At 41.6% G+C, this 20,200-nt stretch overlaps 1 protein-coding gene across 1 annotated transcript in view; it reads right to left on the bottom strand.

The window, feature by feature from the left end:
- Positions 1 to 426: 426 nt before the first annotated feature.
- The window catches only part of gas2l1 (growth arrest-specific 2 like 1), a 29,065-nt gene continuing 9,291 nt past the window's right edge, over positions 427 to 20,200 (bottom strand). Inside the window, exons 2-5 of the mRNA XM_087792737.1 lie at positions 14,070 to 14,177; positions 9,508 to 9,604; positions 7,850 to 8,162; positions 427 to 4,800 (exon numbers count right to left, since the gene is read on the bottom strand). Coding sequence (XP_087648863.1) covers positions 2,958 to 4,800; positions 7,850 to 8,162; positions 9,508 to 9,604; positions 14,070 to 14,177 — 2,361 coding nt within the window. The 3' untranslated portion in view covers positions 427 to 2,957. The remainder of the gene's footprint in view (positions 4,801 to 7,849; positions 8,163 to 9,507; positions 9,605 to 14,069; positions 14,178 to 20,200) is intronic.

Genomic DNA, 20,200 nt, shown 5'->3' on the forward strand with positions numbered 1-20,200 from the left:
TTATTATAAGTCGTGTTTTCCTTTGAATCAATACAAATGAAAGAAGATTTTTTCAAAAACCTCCAGGATCCAGATGAATCTACGGAATACAATCGAAATGTTCTTGTCTCGTCTCTCTTGGTTAGAATTTTCCTGAAAATTTCATCACAAAACAACAGCTTTTTCAACTTAATTTGCTAACAGAAGGAGGTGGGAGCATCAATATCTACAGTAGATCAAAATAACATATTCTGAATAGAAAAAAAAGGACATTATGGTAATGGGAAGAAATAAAACAACTTACAGTTAAAAATAATGAAGATTTGAATATAGCAAGGAAGTTGTAAAGGCAAGATAAATAAATCCAGTTTGGTACGGTAAAGTTGTCATTGAAAACATTATTAAAACAAGAATTATTACTTTAAACATGTTAGAAAACGCTACATATTAAAGCAACCCATTTTCCTTTTATTGTCAAAAAAACAGTGAAACATTGTTGTATTGCTATCTCATACATACAATTCCCACATTTTCAAGCATCTGTACATGTAAATGAAAATCAATTTAGAAAATCGACTGATAACGAACATTCAGATTTTGCTGGTTGGGTCAGAGAGAAGCTCGTGTCATTAAACATTTACAGGGACCAAAGATCAGACAAACATATTCAACTCTGTAGATCAAGTGAAACCGTTAACAACCTTAACAAAGGTGACCTTGTTTTGGGAAAACATTGTGTCAGTGTTTTAAATATTAAAACAGAGTTTTAATAATGTTGAGAACAGATCTACTAAAATTCTATTTTAAAATGTGTCAATAAATTATTTCTTTTTACATAACAAGAAGTTTAACCAGATTTTTTTTTCTTTACACATGAAAATCAATGTATGCAGATGCCATTGGATAACAACTGAATTATTCATAAATAAATAAATAGAACCAACATCAACCTTCAAATGTATGTTTTCATACACTATGTACATTACAATCTGCACAACCCTTTCAGCCTTATCAGTGTTTCAGCCCTCATGACGTTTTTAGTTTCTGCATTTTACACTCGATCTATTAGTATTTCTTAAAAGCACTAGTTATTTAGTCACATCTAATACGTTTTCCTGCTCGTCCACCAGAGGGCGCCACAGCTCTCGTCACCGTCCATTTACTAAGTAGGTCAACCCGACTGAAATAACCACTTGCTGGTTCTAAGCGCAATAAATTATAAATATTTAGCTTGAATTATCCATTTCTGTTGAGTTCTATTTCTTCTTCAAGAATTGGCAACGTTTCTCACCTTCTTCTACATTCAATCGCTCAAGATTTCCTCGGTGTGGCAATGCAGAGGGACTAAAATAGTGTTAAGCAAAAAACATTCAAAAACAAACCTGAAAAAAAAAAACATTTTTAAGGCAAAGGGAGTCGTCAAGGCATTTTCAACACCAATATTGCATAGCTAAGGCTGCACAGAATTCAACATATTTTACACATGACCACTGTCTCCTCATCCACAAATCACATTATTTACACACTCCTCTTATGTCCAACTAGAATTTGGTCAAAACAGTTCAGTGATGACGACACAAAACATTTACCGGCCCCCATAGTGTTAAATAATTGTTGTACTACTTCGCAGAAGTGTGTCCTGCAGTAAACAAAAGTGTGTCATACTTTCTCATACAGAACAAGGAAGGTGACACGGCAGAATGAAACAGCAAAGACATTTTAGTTTATAATCTGTAAATACTGTAGTGTTAGTTTTGTGTTATACCTTTTCCATAGAAGACCACTTGTGTAGACATGAAAACCAGGATGTGGATTATAAAGGCAGTAGCACGCCACAAGAGGGAGCTGATGCACATGACGAATGGTTCATCTTTATAAAAAGGTCCCATATTATGCCCACGTGACTAGAACTTGTTTTCATCCTCGCAACTCACTTTCTTTTAACCTCCATTCATTTAAGCAATTAAATACCTCACCATACACATGCCTTCCAATGAGAATAAAAAAGACCTCTGACTTCAGCAGTTGGGCTAAAAAGCTTAAAGAAGTACAACTTCTGGGATTATAATAAACATTTTAAGTTGGGTTTAATCGACGCTTTGACATAAAAATCGTATATTAACAAATTAGACACCATTATCTTGGGGTGATGTTGTGTGTGAGACAGAGTGCTTTAGGTCCTTCCCAGATGAGTTCACGTGCAGCTGGAAATTGGATGTTCTACTTCATATTGGTGCTCCGCCCTCTAACAGTTTCGCTAATGGTTATAGGGCTTCGCACCAATTTGTAGAACCTGAGATTATGATAGATAACTCAGGGTTTTTTAAATTAGAAACGTTGGCAACAAATGCATGTTCCAACTTCTGCCTTATGCCGAGACTGCTCAGTTACACTATGGGTGTTTTGTGCACTTTTGTAATAAAATAAACCGGCCAAAAAAGTCTAATTAAAACCTAAAAACTTTCTTCTTTTTTTTTAGTTCAGGTGTTTATGTAAAAGTTTTTATTCCACTACTTAGATTTTGTGCTAATGACAAAAATGTCTACTTTTGATATAAGCACATAACATCCGGGGCATCCTCACCCTAATAACCTGGCAACATAATATGGGACCTCGAACTGTTTACATAGTTGCAGTGTTGAATCTCTGGCACGTGACGTGCACCTCGCTGTGGCACATGGCATCGCATATGCTCTCTCTCCATGTCGGCCAGTAAGTGTTTCCTTAAAACACCCGAATATTGGCAAGGGTAAAAACAAGAGCTCAAAAATAATCCAAAAACCATTCCTTTGGTAATAAATAATTTGGCTTGAGTGCAAAACAAGCAAAGCAGTATTCCATGGGTACGAATAAAAGAGATAAAAGAAAGAATCGACATGCAGTGGAAACAGTCATTAGCCCAGTCGTCAGGTGTCTGTACACAGTAGTCAATGTTGTCCCTCGGGGTCTGTGCTACAGTTCCAGGTCCTAGGAAGCCCTCAGTTGTCCATGGCGGTGGACCGCGACTGAGGATGGATCATATCTGAAAAGGCCTGGTGCATGTTTTTGCCCAGAGCCGAGCGAGGAGCAGAGCGGGAGCTCTGGGGGGAGAGCGGCGGGGTGTGACAGGGCGAGAGCCGTCCCTGGGTCTGCAGGTCTCTGTAGCTGACGGGCGTGGGGATACGCGACGGGCGGATTTCCGGCCTGTTGTCGGTACGTGGCCTGATCAGTTTGTGCTTGGAGACGGGAGTCACCTTGTCAGCCCTCTTCTGACCTTTGGCCTGTGGCGCCCCGTTAGCCAGCGGTGACGTCTGCGGGGGCGACTCGGAGTGCGACTCACTAAGGCTTAAGCACATGGAAGAATTCTCACTTGATGAATCTTGAAAAGAGCAGTCTTCGGAAGGGGGGAAGGGGATGGGTGAAGGGCACGCCTCTGGGGGCGGAAGGTCGTCACTGCCGTCGCTGTTTTCCTGCTCGTACGGAGAGTTCGGCGGGTGCGCCTTTAAGGGGGCGTCACTAGGATGCTCCCCGTTCATGTTCCTGCAGTCGCCATCGGACTGAGGCAGGTTGGTCACTAGATTTGACTCAGTGTTGCCGTGACTATCCTTCTCCTCCCTGGTGGTTTGGATGGCCGGAAGCTTCCTGTAGTTTTCCGCTTCCACCTGACCGAAGTTCTGAGGTTCAGCGAGATTGTGTCCGTAAAGTAAATTGAGAGGGTCCTCGAGGGGTAGGTAACGGGGGTTGTTTCTTTTGGACTCTCTGAGGTCGGGGAGCGCACCTTTCTTGGCACAGGTGTTCACGGAAGAGGTGGAGGAGTTGGACGAGGAGTAGGCGGAGTCGGTGACGTTGGGATCGTTGGTCGCCGGCGCCAAACGCGCCCCGGCCCCCAGCGGTGGTTTTCCGTTTCCACCGTTCTCTCTGCCCGACCGGACCTGCTGAGTGTTCGCCAGAAACTCCGCCTCGAAGCTGCGGTACAGATCCTGCTCCCTCTGAGGGTCTATGGTGGGAAGCATCTGGAAGACGCCCGATCCTTCCTCCTCCGGCGGGTCCGGCCCGTGTGAACTCCGATGCCCATTGGAGCGGTAACCGGTTAGAGATCGGGTCGAGCGTACGGGGTGGTGGTGAGAGTTGCGAGGAGATGAGTGTGGGGAGCGTCGACCTGACGTGACCGGAGGAAGCAACCTTCCTTTCCCTAGAGAGGGAGAGCGAGGGGCCGGTGGTCTCGGAGTGTTTATAATCTTCTTGTTAGGGCTGTTGTTCTGGAGTCCTTTGATCGGCGAGTTCGAGCACGAGGACGACTGCCTCTTGGCCAGCACTCCACTGACTCTCGTGGAGGCTTGTTTGGCCCGTTGGCTCTCGCCTGGACCGGGCTGAGCGTCTCTGTACCGGGAAGTAGATGCTGGGCTGGACTCCCTGGACCAGGCCTGGGACTGTATCTTACCCTGGCTGTGCGAGCGGGGAACGTGGAACTTTCTTGCACCATCGCTGATGACAGAGCGTCCTCTCTCGGCGTGTGGAGCCCGCGATCCATTAGACGGTCCTTGGGGTGGGTTTGGTTTCAAAGCAGGACCCTGGGAGCCACGATCCCGGGACTGGCTGCGTGCTCTCGGCAATGACGGACGTTTGGAAGGGGTGTGTTTCGCAGGCGAGGGCCTCTCGATCATGTGCTTGCCTTCCTTACGGTTGACGAGGAACACGATCTCGTCGCTTGAGCGATGGGAGGCAGCACCCAGGGATCGTCGCCCTCCTCCTCCTCCTCCTCCTCCTCCTTTAGAGGAAGCTGTGGAGGAGTCACTGTCTCCAGACAGACGTCTTGTCACTGGCAGCATCGTCTCCCTGTTCCTATGACACAAACAAGCATTAGATGTTAAATTAGAAAACTAATAAATCGATCAAATAACCTTCGTCAACAGATATAATTGGCTTTGAAAAGAAAAATAGTTGAGAAAAAAAGTAATTTAATGGACTTTTATTAATATGAATTTATTGTTCTGGTTCCACTTAATCCATCCATCTATCAATCTTTCTGCCTGAGCCCCTCATAGCATGTAGCCAGTTAGCATTAGCTACATCAGAACAGTGAGAGTATTTTCTAGTAAATAATTATTTTAATGTGTTCTTAAAATGTGGAGCAAAAATATTGTAACTATCCAAAAGTGTTTAAGTAAAGGAGAAGGAAATTTGAAGAGCAACTGATGTGTTGATACAAGCGTCTTTTAAATTTAATATTTGACATTTATTGTATCATCAGTATGTGTCTGTTCGTACAAAACTATCTTTTCATTTAAATATTTGCATAAGAAAATGTGCTTAAGCCCCGCCCACTGAAAAATGTTTCCTTTCGTGGTAGATTAAATCTTGTTCTCCCCAACCAAGGTTTATCACAAAGTGTCATCGATCCTGTTACCACCTCAAAGGGTTTCTATTTGTAAACAAAGCGCACATAAAATAAAGAGGTCCCGGTCGAATTTATGGTAAATGGTAAATTATTGCAGTGCCAGACCCTGAAATACACTTTTATCGACTGTCAAAAGTGGTTAAAAATCAGATCAATGCCAAGTTGTCGAAGGGAAAGAGGTGCATGTAGTTAGCGAAACCAGGATCTACGAGGTAACAATCGTTTTTAAATGTGTTGAGTTGAGTGTCTCTTAAATTGATCTTGGACCTTGTTTAATATTGTACTCACACAGAGCCCATTATTCCGTCATAATGGACTCTCGTAACCTCTCGTTCGCCGAGACTTCAGACGGGTGAGAACTTTATAAAGTAATGCCTTCAAAACATGGTGATGATGAGGGACTTGGCTAAGTGAAGATAGTGAATACATGTGTAGCTTGACTTGTTGCAGCATAGAAACAGCAGCACGGTTTGAAGTGTCTGTGATTCTTAGACCGTCGGGATGTGACAGGAGGGGATTACAGAGAAGATGATACAAGTGGAGGCCGGATTAAAGACCCTGCGAGTTTTCAAGACGACAAACGGCGACAACAACTTCTCGACAATCAAATAAACAGCATCACTCATGTATGGTATTGAGCTAAATTTTTTATTTTTAATGACAATTATCTTTATATTCATTGAAAGTTGTTCAATACATAAGAGACACTAAAAAATTATTCAAAAGGACAATACTTATATCTTATCTAGTTTGACATGATGACAGGCACATTTATATATTTTTCTCTACTTCTATTGTAATTTAAAATGGCCGACCACATTTTTTTCTACAACACGTACATTTATATTTAGTCATACGGCAATTGGGCTAATTGTACAGTGTTGAAAATAGATTAGTTGAACTTTTCAAAGACCATTTAAGGACCCTGAATGTACAGCTAATTAAATCAAACAAAGAGTCTGTCTGCACCGAGCCCACCTGTTGACCTACTTCCCCAGTTAGCTGGGAACAGTTGTCGAGGGATATCTGTCAGATTACACTTGGTCTCGTCCGCTGCACTTGAAAGAGGAAAGCCCACCTACCAGGAGTTAATTCAAATTAGCCAGCTCTTCTGCCCCCTTTGTGTGGCCGAGGCAGCAGCTCGCCACGGAAACGAGTCGAGCGCTGGACACATTCCAGACTAAACCACCGGCTCAGCTGCCAAAATAATGGACAATCTTGTCCCACCCTGCTTTAAAGGGACCTAATTCTCCGCTGGTTCCAAATAAAGAGTAGGATAAAAATATCTTTGCGGCCTAATCTCACTGAAGTTGTGTCTATCTGCTTGGAAGACGTTTGGTTCTGAGATTACAAAAAACCTCAGAGATGATCTATTAAATAATCTGAGTTTAGAAGAGCAAGGACGAGTGGAACATCTTTATTTTCCATCTATTCGCTGCACGGTTGATGACACTGCGACTCAGATTTATCAGAGGAATGTCACCTGAGATTAGAGAAATCTGCTCTGGTTTAATCTGTGGCTTCCTGACATGCGTCGTGTGCACGCTCAGTCGGGAGTGCGACATCTTGTCTGTTTGCCAACGTGAGGGCAGCTAACTGAATAATATCCGAACTGAATGTCCTGTCATGAATTTTTTTGGGGGGGGATTTATCTCTCCATGTTGGAACACAGGTCAGAAAAACCAAACATTTATGCAAGAGCATTGCATTACACAAAAAACTGACCAAAAACAGTTTCCTTCAACTGAGAAAAATCTCTAGATTTAGGAAAATGGTGTCACAACATGATTTTGAGTTTATTATTCATGCGTTTGTGTCTTCACTCTTAGACTATTGTAACAGTTTATTTTGTTGTTCAAACAAGAAGGAGCTGTCTCACCTGCAGTTAATAAAAAACTGTGAAGAATTCTGACCCGCTCTAGTAGAAGAACTCACATTTCCCCGATCCTTAAAACTCTTTACTGGCTGCCAGTTTCTTTCAGGATGATTTTTACAATTCTGGTTCTTACTTTCAGATCTATTCATGGTCAGACTCCTTCTTACATCAGTGATCTGATCCAGCCTTACACCCCAGCTCGGGCTCTGAGGTCTGTGGATCAGAATCTACTGATAGTTCCTGAACACGCTTCCGGACCAGAGGAGAGAAATCCTTCCAGGCTGTTGCTCCTAAACTTTGGAACGATCTTCATCTTCGTCTGTGTTTGATGATCTACTGACTCCGTCAAGAAACATCTTAAGACCTTTTTTATTTGTGCAGGCAATATTCTAATCTTCTGTGTTGTCTTATGTCTTGGCCTTTAAGAGCTTTTAACTTACATTATAGGACTCCCATCAGGACCCCGACTTTAGGAGAAATATTTTATGCATTTAAATATTTAAATCAATAATTTGTCATAATTAAATTTGCGATTAATTCAACATTATAGGCAGGAGATATACATTTCTTATAACCAGTATACATTTTTTTAAGTTGAAGTAAATTTTCATGCTAACCTGAGGGGATTGAAATGCCGAGGCTCTGAGCGGTCCCTCGGCGGGCGTGGCAGCAGCGTACGAGCCGCGCTGGAGTCCAGGTCCGTAGGTACCGACGGGTACTGAGAGCGACCCAGACGCGACCCGGACGAGGAGGACGAGGAGTTACTTTGAGCCGCGGAGGACTCAGCCGGCCGCCTGTCGGGAGGTTTGTAAGGCGCGATGGCGTCGTTCCGCCAGTGCGGTCCGGGGCTGGTGGAGCGGGAGGAGTGGGCGCTGGACGACTTGCTCTGGCCTCCTTGTCCACTGGCCTTGGCCTGATGGTACCGGTGTGCTGGAGATGGATGCGACAGGACAAGCCGTTAATGCGTCAGCCATGACTGATGATCAATAATACAACTCGAGAACATAAACGCATCTCATAGCTAATGTATAAATGTGGTAAGAAAGAGGCGATAATTCCATCAATGGTTGACATTACACGGATATATTACGGGAAGTGAAAACAAGCTTTTTGTTTTGATGGAAAAGTTAAAAAAAAACTTCTGATTTAATTTAACTATTTATAAAGCACTTACACCAGTGAACACAGACACATTTTCAATCTAAAATTTCAAGACCAATCGTGAAGATTTCCCGCTTTAAAAATGTTCATTTTGATAACTATGGAATAAACTAGAGATTAATAACCAATAATCCATCATCACTGTGTTCTAAGCTGTAAATCCTCCTGACAACCTGGACATTATTGACCTGGAAATGACCTTGATCTAAAGGAGACCCCCAGTGGAAAAGCGCCGTTTGGCTAACCTAAGACAGTCAAGAAATATGAGAGGCACTTCTGACCTTGAGAAGGTCATCCTGGCTCTTCTTGAGCAATATTTCAGTGAACAAAGCCGTGTATAAATTGTTACGGTCAGGGGCTTCCTGACTTTGGGATCCACTCTGCTTTTTAAAAGCGTGGTCCCCTACCACCGGGGACATTTGATATTTAGCCACAGAGAAAGAGAAAATAAATCATTAAATTTCTCTATTGTTTTACTTATTACTATCTGAAGGCAGTTTTATTTTGAAAAATCAGAAAAAGTCATATTAACATGTGACTTTCGACATGTCAAGACAATATTTTTGAAAAGTAGCGAAAATGAGTCAAATAAAAACTCTATTTTGATACATCTTTTTGTTGTGCACTTAAAGTTTGGTTTTTACATGTATTTCTATTTTATTTGTGTTGTTTTTTTATCTGTAATACAAACATGCAAAAAAGTTTGGGGCTAGAGTTTGGTTTTTAACCCTTGTGTCATCTCAAGAGTCAAGTTGACCCGAAAATAAATGTGTTTGTGGTATCCCTTGTGTTACTCCTGGGTCAAGGTGAATGACCTCCCTCACTGCATATGTATTTATGGAACCCAGGGAGGTGGTTTATCGTGACCCTGAGACGACACAAGGGATAACACTAACACATTTGTTTTCAGGCCACCTGGTTAAATCAAAGGGGGGCATGTTATTCTTGCACAAACCTTAAGTTAACGGATATATAAGGTTTTAATTAAACGCATTATGGCTATTTCCATATCTTCAGATGTACGTTAGCAACCTTTAAGGTCTACTGGTGAATCTACAAACTGGGCAGCTCTTGGTCGGTTCTCAAAGTTTTGAAAAACTGAAACGGATCTCACCAAAACCAGCGCAGCGACACGGGTCATGCTTGTCCAGATAGTGCTCTAGCGTGTCCCAGCCCCCCCCAACACGCACCATCACATGAGTGCGGAGGACCTGAGGGGAGGAAAGAGAGAAAACAAGGAGAAAGAATCAAGTGAAAAGTTTGAATAAAAGAGCTTTTTATACACTGCTCGGACAACAACAAGTCTATGAATATGCTAATTGAGGAAGGAGGGGGGGGTTGTTGTGACCCCTCGGTGTTACGTAACATGTAGTCGCACCCCTTCACCAGCCCCTGCAACCCTTCTTTTCTCCTCCATCACCTCCAGCTGCTATCATTACCAGAGCTGTCCTTCACCGCCACAGCTCACAATTAAAAGTGGGAGAAAAAAAAAGAGCGGCACAATAAAGAGGCGCCGGGAAGGATTCGCTTCTCACAGGGGCTTGAATCGAAGCAAGTCATCCCTGCTGTCAGATGAGATCTTGGATATCAGAGAAGGATGGGTGTAGTAGAGGGGGGTGGACATGTCACTTCCTAGTCTGCTCTGCTCATTGAGACGCACACATCCAGAGATATCGGGCCACGGAGACACACTCCCTCCAGGCCGCCTCACTCCGGGAAACACACTTGATGCGACAATCCGTGCGAGCGCCCTAAACACACGCCCCTCCTTCGACGCCTTGTGTTGTGTAATCTGCCGGGCCGGCCACATGTTCCCAAGGTTGTGCGGCGCCGAGGGCAGGGGAGGCTGGGGCGCATCATCCGTGTCTGGTCACATGTGGCCGGCACGTCCAATCACAGGGTCACAGACCGAGGTCCGGCAGAGGTCACAGACGCGACATGCTGCTGGACTCCGACCCCAACCTTCTCCGTGACGGCGTCGCCCGGCCAATCCATTAGTCTTGTCGAGCTGCACCGATCCCAGTCTGCATGCCATGAAATCTGCTTATGTTTCTATCAAACCTGACGATTAACGGCTCTCGGCGCTGATCACGCTTGAGTCGGTTATTTAACCGTCGTCACATCAGAAGATGTTTCATGAATGCAAGGGTCATAATACAGAGCAGGTGCTTTCTGTTCTCTATATCATGTACCTTTTGTTTCTAATATACAGTATATACATACAGTACATACACACACATATATATTATATACACACATATACATATATATATATAATAATTCCATTGTGAACAACAAACAATTATTCTATGTTTGCAAAGCCCCACAGAGAACTAGCATCTAACATATTTATTCTATATTTTAATTGAACTCATTGCTAAAATTATTCTTTTTTAAAGAGTTCCCTCATATATATAAATCATTATCTATGCCACACCAGGGTTTTACATTAAAACTGCTATTTGAACTGCTAGCTAGCTGCTATTTGATAGCAGTTTTAACTACTAGCTAGTTGCTATTCGATAGCAGTTTTAACTGCTAGCTAGCTGCTATTTTAAGCGGTTTTAACTGCTAGCTAGCTGCTATTTGATAGCAGTTTTAACTGCTAGCTAGCTGCTATTTGATAGCAGTTTTAACTGCTAGCTAGCTGCTATTTGATAGCAGTTTTAACTGCTAGCTAGCTGCTATTTTAAGCAGTGCTAGCTGCTATTTGATAGCAGTTTTAACTGCTAGCTAGCTGCCATTTGATAGCAGTTAAAACTGCTAGCTAGCTGCTATTTGATAGCAGTTTGAACTTCTAGCTGGCAGCCATTTGTTATTAAGATAACAACAATGATGAAATTATTAGTTTTGTAGAATGTCTTTTAATATCACCAACTTAAAGGGTCTACTGTCACTTTCTATCAGATTTTAATACTCATTTGAACAATTATGACCAAATCTATTTAAAATCTTGTTTGTTTCTGTTGTCACTAATAATGCCAATTAAAAAGAAAAAAAATCAATTTTAAAACCACATGAGGTGGAAACATGCCGGTGGTGTAGCTAAGACGCTAATACAAACACACAGAGACTGTAAATGTGTTTCTATAATTTCCTGTACTTACTTTATCATCATCTGAGCCCATTTAATTTGATATATCAAATGACACTTTATTACTAATAGCACCTAAATCCATTTCAAAGTCATTCTGGACCCGTATTCTTCGCACACATCCAGAACCAAACCCCATAAACACGGATCAACAGGGGAAATGATGCTGCGACGCTCATTACGAACGCTGTTGATTCAAACGCTCGGCTCGGCTTTATTACCCGCTGAAGGCTCACCAGGATCTGCCATAGCGTGGAAGGACCCCGATCCCTGTTTCTATGGCAACAGTGCACAGGGAGACGGCTCCCTCTTTATCGTGTGGGTGTGTTGAAATGATTTATCCTTGAACGATGCCGGTCAGCGTCACATCATTGCTGTGACTGGAGGCAGCAGAAGGAAGAACACGCCGGAGGACAAAAGCACCTCATGATCTCCTCATTCGCTTTTTTTTTTTCCTCCCCTCGTCCCACTCCAGATCCCAGTCACAGCCCCTTTTAGTGGTTGAAGTGGGCGTTTGTTGGCGTTCATGGCTGCCCCTCATGAGAAAAGAGGGAAGCGTGTCGGCTGCACTTGTGGCTGCTCAGACATATGCAGGATCACCGCCGTGAGCCGAGGAGGCCGGGGCGTCGTGAGCTGAGCTAATCCGACAGGTCGACGGACGCTCACACACAGACACGCACACTTAGACACAATAAAGTGGGAGTAATAACATGTCTGCCCTTTTGGAAAATGGACCTCCTGAAATTCACAAAGTAAACATTGACAAAAGCGTGTTTTAAAGAATATTAAAACAATATTTCCCGATAGTACGACCCCTAAGGTTCACTGACGCTGCCCTTTAAACCCCATATTTTATTTTTTAAAGTCTATTGTTCCAAGAAAATAGACTAGTTTCGATTTTCTGGGTTGAATTCTGAACAATGACAACGTGGGTTGTTTGTCTTGTGGCTGCTACTGCTGTGGAGACTCAGAATGCTCGACAATTAAGGAACAAATATAAAGATCCGAGGGGGGGGCGGGGGGGTTGTCGCCCACTACACCCCAGTGGTCTGTCTTACATTTCACCGACTGGTGCCACGCATTTCTTTTCTCTTCCCAGACAGTCCATTACAGGGACGAGGTTTGAGGAAAGTGAGACCGAATCGATCCCGGCTGCCCCACAGAGACCGGATGGGGTGTGTGTGCAGAGCGCCCGTGGACCGGGCGGAGAAAGTAACTACAGCCGCGATAAGAGCCAACAAAGGAAGTGACCTCAACTTCTATTTGAGTCTCTGTGGAAAAGACCCGAGTCCTGGGATCGGGCCGGACCCTTCGGAGGAGTCGGAGGAAAATGCCCCCGCGGCAAATCAGTCAAATTAATGACACTGCTGGACGTAGGATCAATAACTTAACCATTCCCGTTTCAGATGCAATGGGATTGTATGAACCACAGAAGACATATTGAATTATGACACGTTTAGAGTTTCATCTTTGGTATCAGAAAGAAATTCATAAAACCCTTAGTGATTTTTGTGCAAATACCCTGCAGAACATTAACTCAATACCATATTAGTTACTTGGATGTAACTAATACACTACAGTCCAAGTAAAGGGTTAAATAGTATTAGCATTTATCATCAGCAATTTTGATACCAATTTAACTGTTTATTCATATAGCAATCTGTAAACATTTTATTTTAAGTGATGGCAGTTTCATCATTTCTAATTTTATAATATTAATTTAGTAAATTCTTTGATAAAACAATGATATGAAATGAGGCAAATAAATGACAGTTTCTCAGCTTTTAATGTTAAACTAATTAATTATGAATTGGGGTTTGAGAAAATATCGCAATATCAACAGCAATGTAAATGTTTGTAAAAAATATATATATATATATATATATATATATTTGTTTTTTGTTAACAATTAATGCGTAAATATTGGCAGCTTAAATTGATTTTTGTGTTTCAATTAAACATCTGGCCACTAGATGGCAGCAGTTATTACGTCCTGCAACGCTAAAGGAATAATACATCCTGAGTAATCCTGACGAAGACTGTGGACGAGAGGATAAATTCAACTCTAGCAGCTTTTAAAGCTGATGTTTGGACATATTTTGGTTTCAAAACAAATGGAAGGGGTTACAACATTTTTAAAGAGTCATAAAGATCGGTAAATTCGAAGTACTCGGGCAATACTACAAGTATATCCTAGTTCCTACAGTATCACAAACTATCGCATTGTTGGCCCAGTATCGTGATACGCATCATACCAGTATCATTAAACTTTTTGTATAAACCATAAAAAAATAAACAATAAAACCTGAAAACAAACTTAACAAAAACAAATGAGTTTTACTAATTCTGGTAAGAAGTACAGCTGAAGCAACTATAACGTATTTGATTATTTATGACGAGCTAAAACGACTTCTCTAGGATTTTCAAAGTTCAATCTTGTGATTTTAGACACTGAAGTTTTTCTCTTTAAAATAAACTTTTTAAATTGTCTGAATTTCTTGTATCCTTAAGAGTAAGCTTAAGAATCACTTTATTTGCCCACCTGCTATTACAAAGCATCATCAGTATTCACTCCTTCTTACCCTTATGAAGATCAACGCGCTGGAATCTCCCACTTTGTACTTCCCCTCCGACACCTTGATCATAGGAAACTGAGCTGGACAGGAACACCGGCCCAGGATCTCACGGACCTGAACAAAAACATGACACACACACACGTCAGAATGGACTGTGCGACCACTTCCTGTTCTTCAGGTCACCAAAGTTTGTCATCAAAAGGTCACAGAAATATTGCAACACAATGAGAGTTTTATTGAGCTGGCAGCCTCCGAGATTCTGCGTCATGTTTCCTCCGGGATGACGGAGCTCCACGCCCTTCTCCCCCCGCCACAGCAGAGGGTACAGCCATGAATACATCAGGACATTCTTGATACCTAGCAACGCTTCAGGCCTGGACAAGATAAACGGAGGGTGAAGCGAGCTCATAAACAAACCGGGTAGTGATGATGTCAGCAGGACTTCAGAGCCAGCTGGGGTTTGAACGTGGAAGCTGGTGCCCTTGCTGTGGTGGTGGCTGCTTATTATTAGACAGAAGTGCAGGGCGAGGCTACACGGACCTCAAGGAATCGCTCCAATTTTTGCTTTCTGACACAATCCGAGCACTTGTCGTCTCCACTCAGGTGGACCGAGGACATAAAGGTCAAAACATCTGCAGCAAAGTGAGCATGGTTTTCTTTCTCCAATAGAAGGAGACAAACATAAAATGTATATTCTCTCAGAGGCTGATTCAGGAATATTCGCCGAGTAGCGTTTAGCAGAAGAGAGGAATAAATTGATGTGTAATCGCTTTGACAAGCAGCAATTTTCACAGTCAACCATCAAACTATTTTCTTCCTTCAGTTGTCACTGAAGGCATCACAACATGACGTTTAAAAACAAAAACACATCAGATTGAGATGCAGAGCCAAATATATTTTTCTTTTATATTGTTTCACATACTTTAATGATTAAATATTCCACGTTTATTTTCTTTATTTGATGTGCGATGTTTTTTTAATGACTAGAAGGTGTCTTTTAATTGTATGTTCAAGTGCTTTTTAATCCCATTAGTGAGAAGATTTCACTAGATTTATTCCGATTAATCAAAATTAAATGTCATTTCATTCCAATGTGTCAACATTGAAGCGCTTTATATTTACACCAAAAGACGTTGAGATTATATATAAACTACATAATCAATATATTTTTTTGAAACTGAAAATTCCTGATTTACTTTCAGCAAAACTTGAACCACGTCATGTCATATCTGAACAAAACGTTATAATGTTCATGACGTTATTGAAATGTTGATTGTTGTTTAAAATGTTTGTTGTTGATGTTGTTGTTAATTTAAAAGACACTCTGACCTCTAGATTTTTTTTATTTCTTAACAATATTTAATCAAATTGATATTGAAGTTGGATTAATAATCAATGTCAACACTACGTCTTAAGAAACATCTTAAGATGTTTTTATTCTTTCAGGCTTTTCCTTGATTTTCTGGAACTCCTGTTGTGTTATCAGTTTTATCTTGATCTTTAAAGTATATACTTTATTGAATATTGTTTTGATTGTTTAAGCGCTTTGTGACCCTGGTCTGGAAAAGCGCTATATAAATAAAAATTACTTACTATTTATTTGCCTCTTTTTTTTTCTTATTGTGTTGCAGTCTATCCAAGCCACATAGGGTTAGTGGTTCCATCTCATGCCACTCACATCCATATTGTAGAAAGTCCTTTTTAAACTTACTTTAGATGCATTTGCCATTTTTCCTTTATAATTATTGTGCTGATTTTGAATGTTTAATTCAACACACATGCCTCTCAGTACAACACTGTCCACACCCTGATTTCTAATTTATGGTCTATTGATTTCTGGTCAACCTTTTCACCAGGTCTCCTGATCACCTCGCCTGAAGGACATTTAAATCTCCATACATCATGTTGTGGTCTCCCCTGGTTCTAACCATCACCCCTCCTCCACCTCGGAGCTGCTGACGCCTCCTTTATTCACGCTCCCTCTCTCCACCTGTGAGACGACTTCAGGGGGTGTCGGAGGTGAAGCCGGAGCATCCGTGACCACTCGTGTGTCCGTGCAATTGTTCCTGCTGCTGGTTTTTAAGGAAGATCAAGTCGGTGTTATTTTGGAACCGCAGCGTCTTTTAGCTAATTATAGAGGACGCCGTTCACCTGCCTCGGTGCCGCCACACTTCCTCTCATCTCCTTTGTTGTCTATCATTTATTTCGGGCTGTGACCTGGACTATATGCGTCCTTCAAATCTGTGTTTTGGCTCACACATCTGCTCTCCCTCTTTCTTTCTGTCCGTTCTTCATTCAGGAGGAGGTTCTGTTTGGAAATAGCCCAGCCAGTGACTTAATGGAAAAGTCGCCATGGCAACAGACACACACACACACACACACACACACACACATACACAGAGCCTTACCCTTCCCTTTTCAGCTGTACAATATTTTACTCTTACAACAGCTCTGAGGTCATTGGTTTCCCTTCTGGACCAACTGTGGACTCGTTTTAGCTTCTTAGCCGAGGTTCAGGAAAACTTCCTTGAGCAGCACAGCATCATTTAACTTGCACAATATTTACACACTGTATTTACGCAAGGTTCGACGGTTACGCTTGTTATACTGTCAAACAGATGTTGACGTGGCGTGACGTGCTGCACACACCTTTTCCGGGTGTCAACAGGGTCACAGGTACGTCCACGTCAGGTATGAACTAGTTCTTACCAAACATATTGTATTTACATAAATGACTTAGTTTTGATGCGTTTCTAAACAGACTCTTGTAACAGAAATTTGATTTGAAGTTTTGTTATTCAAGTTTAATTAAATAAGTTTAAATCTTTGCGTGCTGTGTGCTGGTAAAAACAATTCCCCCTATAATGCACTGCAGACGATAGATTCATGAGACAAGAACAAAGTGCAATAAAAGAAAGTGCAAGATGACACAAGCTAAGTCTAAAGATAAAGAACATAGATCAAATAAAAAAACAAAGATTAACATGGAAAATAATCATCTTTTCACTTCACTTCTGAGCCCAAAACTCAGAATTAAACAATCTAATATCAAGACGAATGAATGAGTCCCTGTGTCTATTAGTGTTGCATCATGGGAGGAGCATTCATGCACTTTTCTGCTCACTGATGACAGTGTTCAGAGGATGACTGTCATCATCCATGATGGACAGTAGTTTGTCCAGAGATCTTCTCTCTACAACTGTCACCAGTGAGTCCAGCTTCATGTCCTGATCCACAAGTCCGACCTGTTGACACTCCTTTTGGACACATTCCCATCCAAACAGACCACAGACTGGGGCTAAGCTAAACTATCATTACTAAATCAGAGGTGTAAAGTAGACATGAAAATAGAAGAAATGTATGCATTTGAAATATTCCAAGAATACTCATTCGCAGTGAAGAAGCCTAACACAAGTCTATTCTCTTATTTTCCTCTTGGATATTTTTACATTTTTGATGTCACAATGACACTATTTAGCCTGTGTTTTCTTGAGTTAGTGCACCGAGTTCACATGCTGGTCATAAGTTAATGTTTATTATATCTATTAATAGGTCCCAGTTGTTCGTAAGTGTATTTGGTTGGCGTTTGTAGTTTGTTTATACTCCGTGTGGTTGGTGATAGTTGTTGTGTTTCCGCTGCATTGGTTTGGCACAGGCGCCAAGAAAAACTAGCAAACCACAAGTCAAGAGTATTTGGGATCAAAAGTACATTTTCCTCTTTAGGATTGTGTGAGCGTATTGTAATTACTTACACAAACACAGTATCGTTTTTTTCCCCACTTATGTTCCTCCAGATGTCGCAAACAACACGTAACATTTAAGGCTTTTAAAGCCTGTCATTGGTTAGCTGTTAGCGTAGCAACCAGCTGATAGCTAACCCATGGTGTCCGATAAGAGCTAAACTGCAGTTAAAGACATAGTTTGGCCAACGTGGCAGAGTTAGCTTAGCTGCCTTTATACCAGAAAGCAAATTCCAAATTAATATAGTTATGTTACTTAAATATTTAAGCAAGCAAAGAGTCTCACAAACACAGAAGAAGATGTAGAAAGAGAGACACACAGGAAATATGCAGTGGAACAACTGTGAGAAAAGTGAGGGATGAATTATGGATGCGTGTCGGTCACATGAGAGACACATGGAGAAAACGCAGCAGATGTTCAAAGAAGAACAAGCAGAGAAAAAGACGTCGACAAAGAGGACGAAGACAAAAAACAAGATTGGGTTTGGCTGGCGATCGGATTACACAGAATGTGTCGGAGATTCGGATGATCTCATATCTGCTCAGTGTGAGTCCAACGTTCTCTTCATTCCTTCGCTTCCTGAGCTGCAGGAATAAGACGTGGAGAGAGAGAGAGAGATTCTGATAATGAGTCGGACGAAACCCCTGAGGAAACATAGAGGAAGTGGGAGGAGCTCGGACTCTTCCCCACATGTTTGGGAAACGGTATCAACATGTGCATGTAAATATGTGTCACCTGGGGAAAAGTAAACGTTCAAAATTCAAACTAACAATAACATGCGAGGTAAGTGCTCCGGGTCCCTGACAACAATCTGGATTACAATCTGATCAAGAAAGGGATTATGGTTAAGATTGAGTGGCTGATAAATCTAAAGCAGGATCAGAGAACTTCGAAACATGTGAGAAAGTGTTTGAATGCATCAGTTGCCCGTGACAGAAAATCATGTTTGGAAGTGCAAGCGTTACTTTAGGAATGCTGTCGTTTTCCATCTACAAGATGCACCTAATCGTCATCTTTTTATTTGTCTTTCCCCTCACGAGCCAATCTCTACACGTTCTACTGCGATCATCAAACGAAGGTGTGTCCTCTTGCTTTAACACGGCTCCACAGACCATAATCATCCTCAAACTGCAGCAGTAAAAAAAAAGCAAAGATTAGGAATTAAAAAAGGAATAAAAATGTTTTTCATTATTCAGCAGCTGTGAAGTGGAAGCGGGGACGCTGAGGGAACACCCCGGTGCCATTAAAGAAAGTAAATTGTCAGAATTAAATTTTCATGCGCAGGAGGTCGTTGATACATAAATTACAGAGCAGGTTATGGATGATGCCTCTGCCCCGCGGATCTTCTGCCACGACTGGAAAGTTACCGAGATAAATGAAAAGCCTTCCATCAGATAAGCTCAGGAGAGAGACGTGGAAATGAGGCCACAAGGGGAGAGAAGGACTTGGCAGGACTTTTTTCATCCTCCCGTTACCTCCGTAAATCTTTACAGTAAAGTATCAATTTTTCCCTTCAAACTACTTTTCATCCGATCCCTCTCAGAGGTTTTCAAAGGAGCGCTCGTGGTTATTATGCCCATTAGTTTGGGTGGAGACGAGCAGGGAGGGATTGTCGAGCCTGTTAAGATATTATCGTTGTTCTCTAGACGCACTCGCATCACCTTCCTGTAAAGAAAGTGTTTCCTCCAGACAAACTCTTGGTGGCAGGAGGTTACTTCCTGGAGTCAGTCAGTTGAACAAAGAGCATATGGAAAATATAAAGTAAGAATACATAGAATCTGATCACAGTTCAATCAAACGAAACAACACGTAAAATATACAAATCAACACTTAAACAATTCAATTTCTGAAACCAGTAAATGAGAAACGTGTTGTGGTCAATGTAAATGAAGAGACATTTTTTATAATAAACTATGTTACAAATAAAACATTTTCATCCAAGTTTACTTTTAGTTAGTAGCCAATCCAAGCTAGATGGACAACTCCTCACACACACACTCACTCACTCACTGCAATTTATAGACTTCAATTTATCTCTGAACATAAAATATGGGAAGAAACCGGAGTGCCGAGAGGTGAACCTACACAGACAAATCTTTAAACCCTTGTGTTATATCAAGGTGACCCGAAGGCCCGAAAACAAATGTGTTTGAGGTATCCTTTGTGTTGTCTCTGGGTCAAGTTGAACAATCTCCCTGGCTTCCATTTAAAAAAACATATGGAGTTGTGGAGAATTTTGTTTTCAGGCCTTTGGGTCACCTTGACCTGGAGACAACACAAGGGAACCAAAACTGAGTCTTGTATACATCAAAACAAACCTCACACACCAAATAAATGTATAGAAGTTGAAACTACTGATTAGATGCTTAAGGTAAGTAAAGTTCTAGCCTTAATTA

This window comes from Callionymus lyra, chromosome 1, assembly GCF_982586985.1.
Source record: "Callionymus lyra chromosome 1, fCalLyr1.hap1.1, whole genome shotgun sequence".
Classification (NCBI taxonomy): Eukaryota; Metazoa; Chordata; class Actinopteri; order Syngnathiformes; family Callionymidae; genus Callionymus; species Callionymus lyra.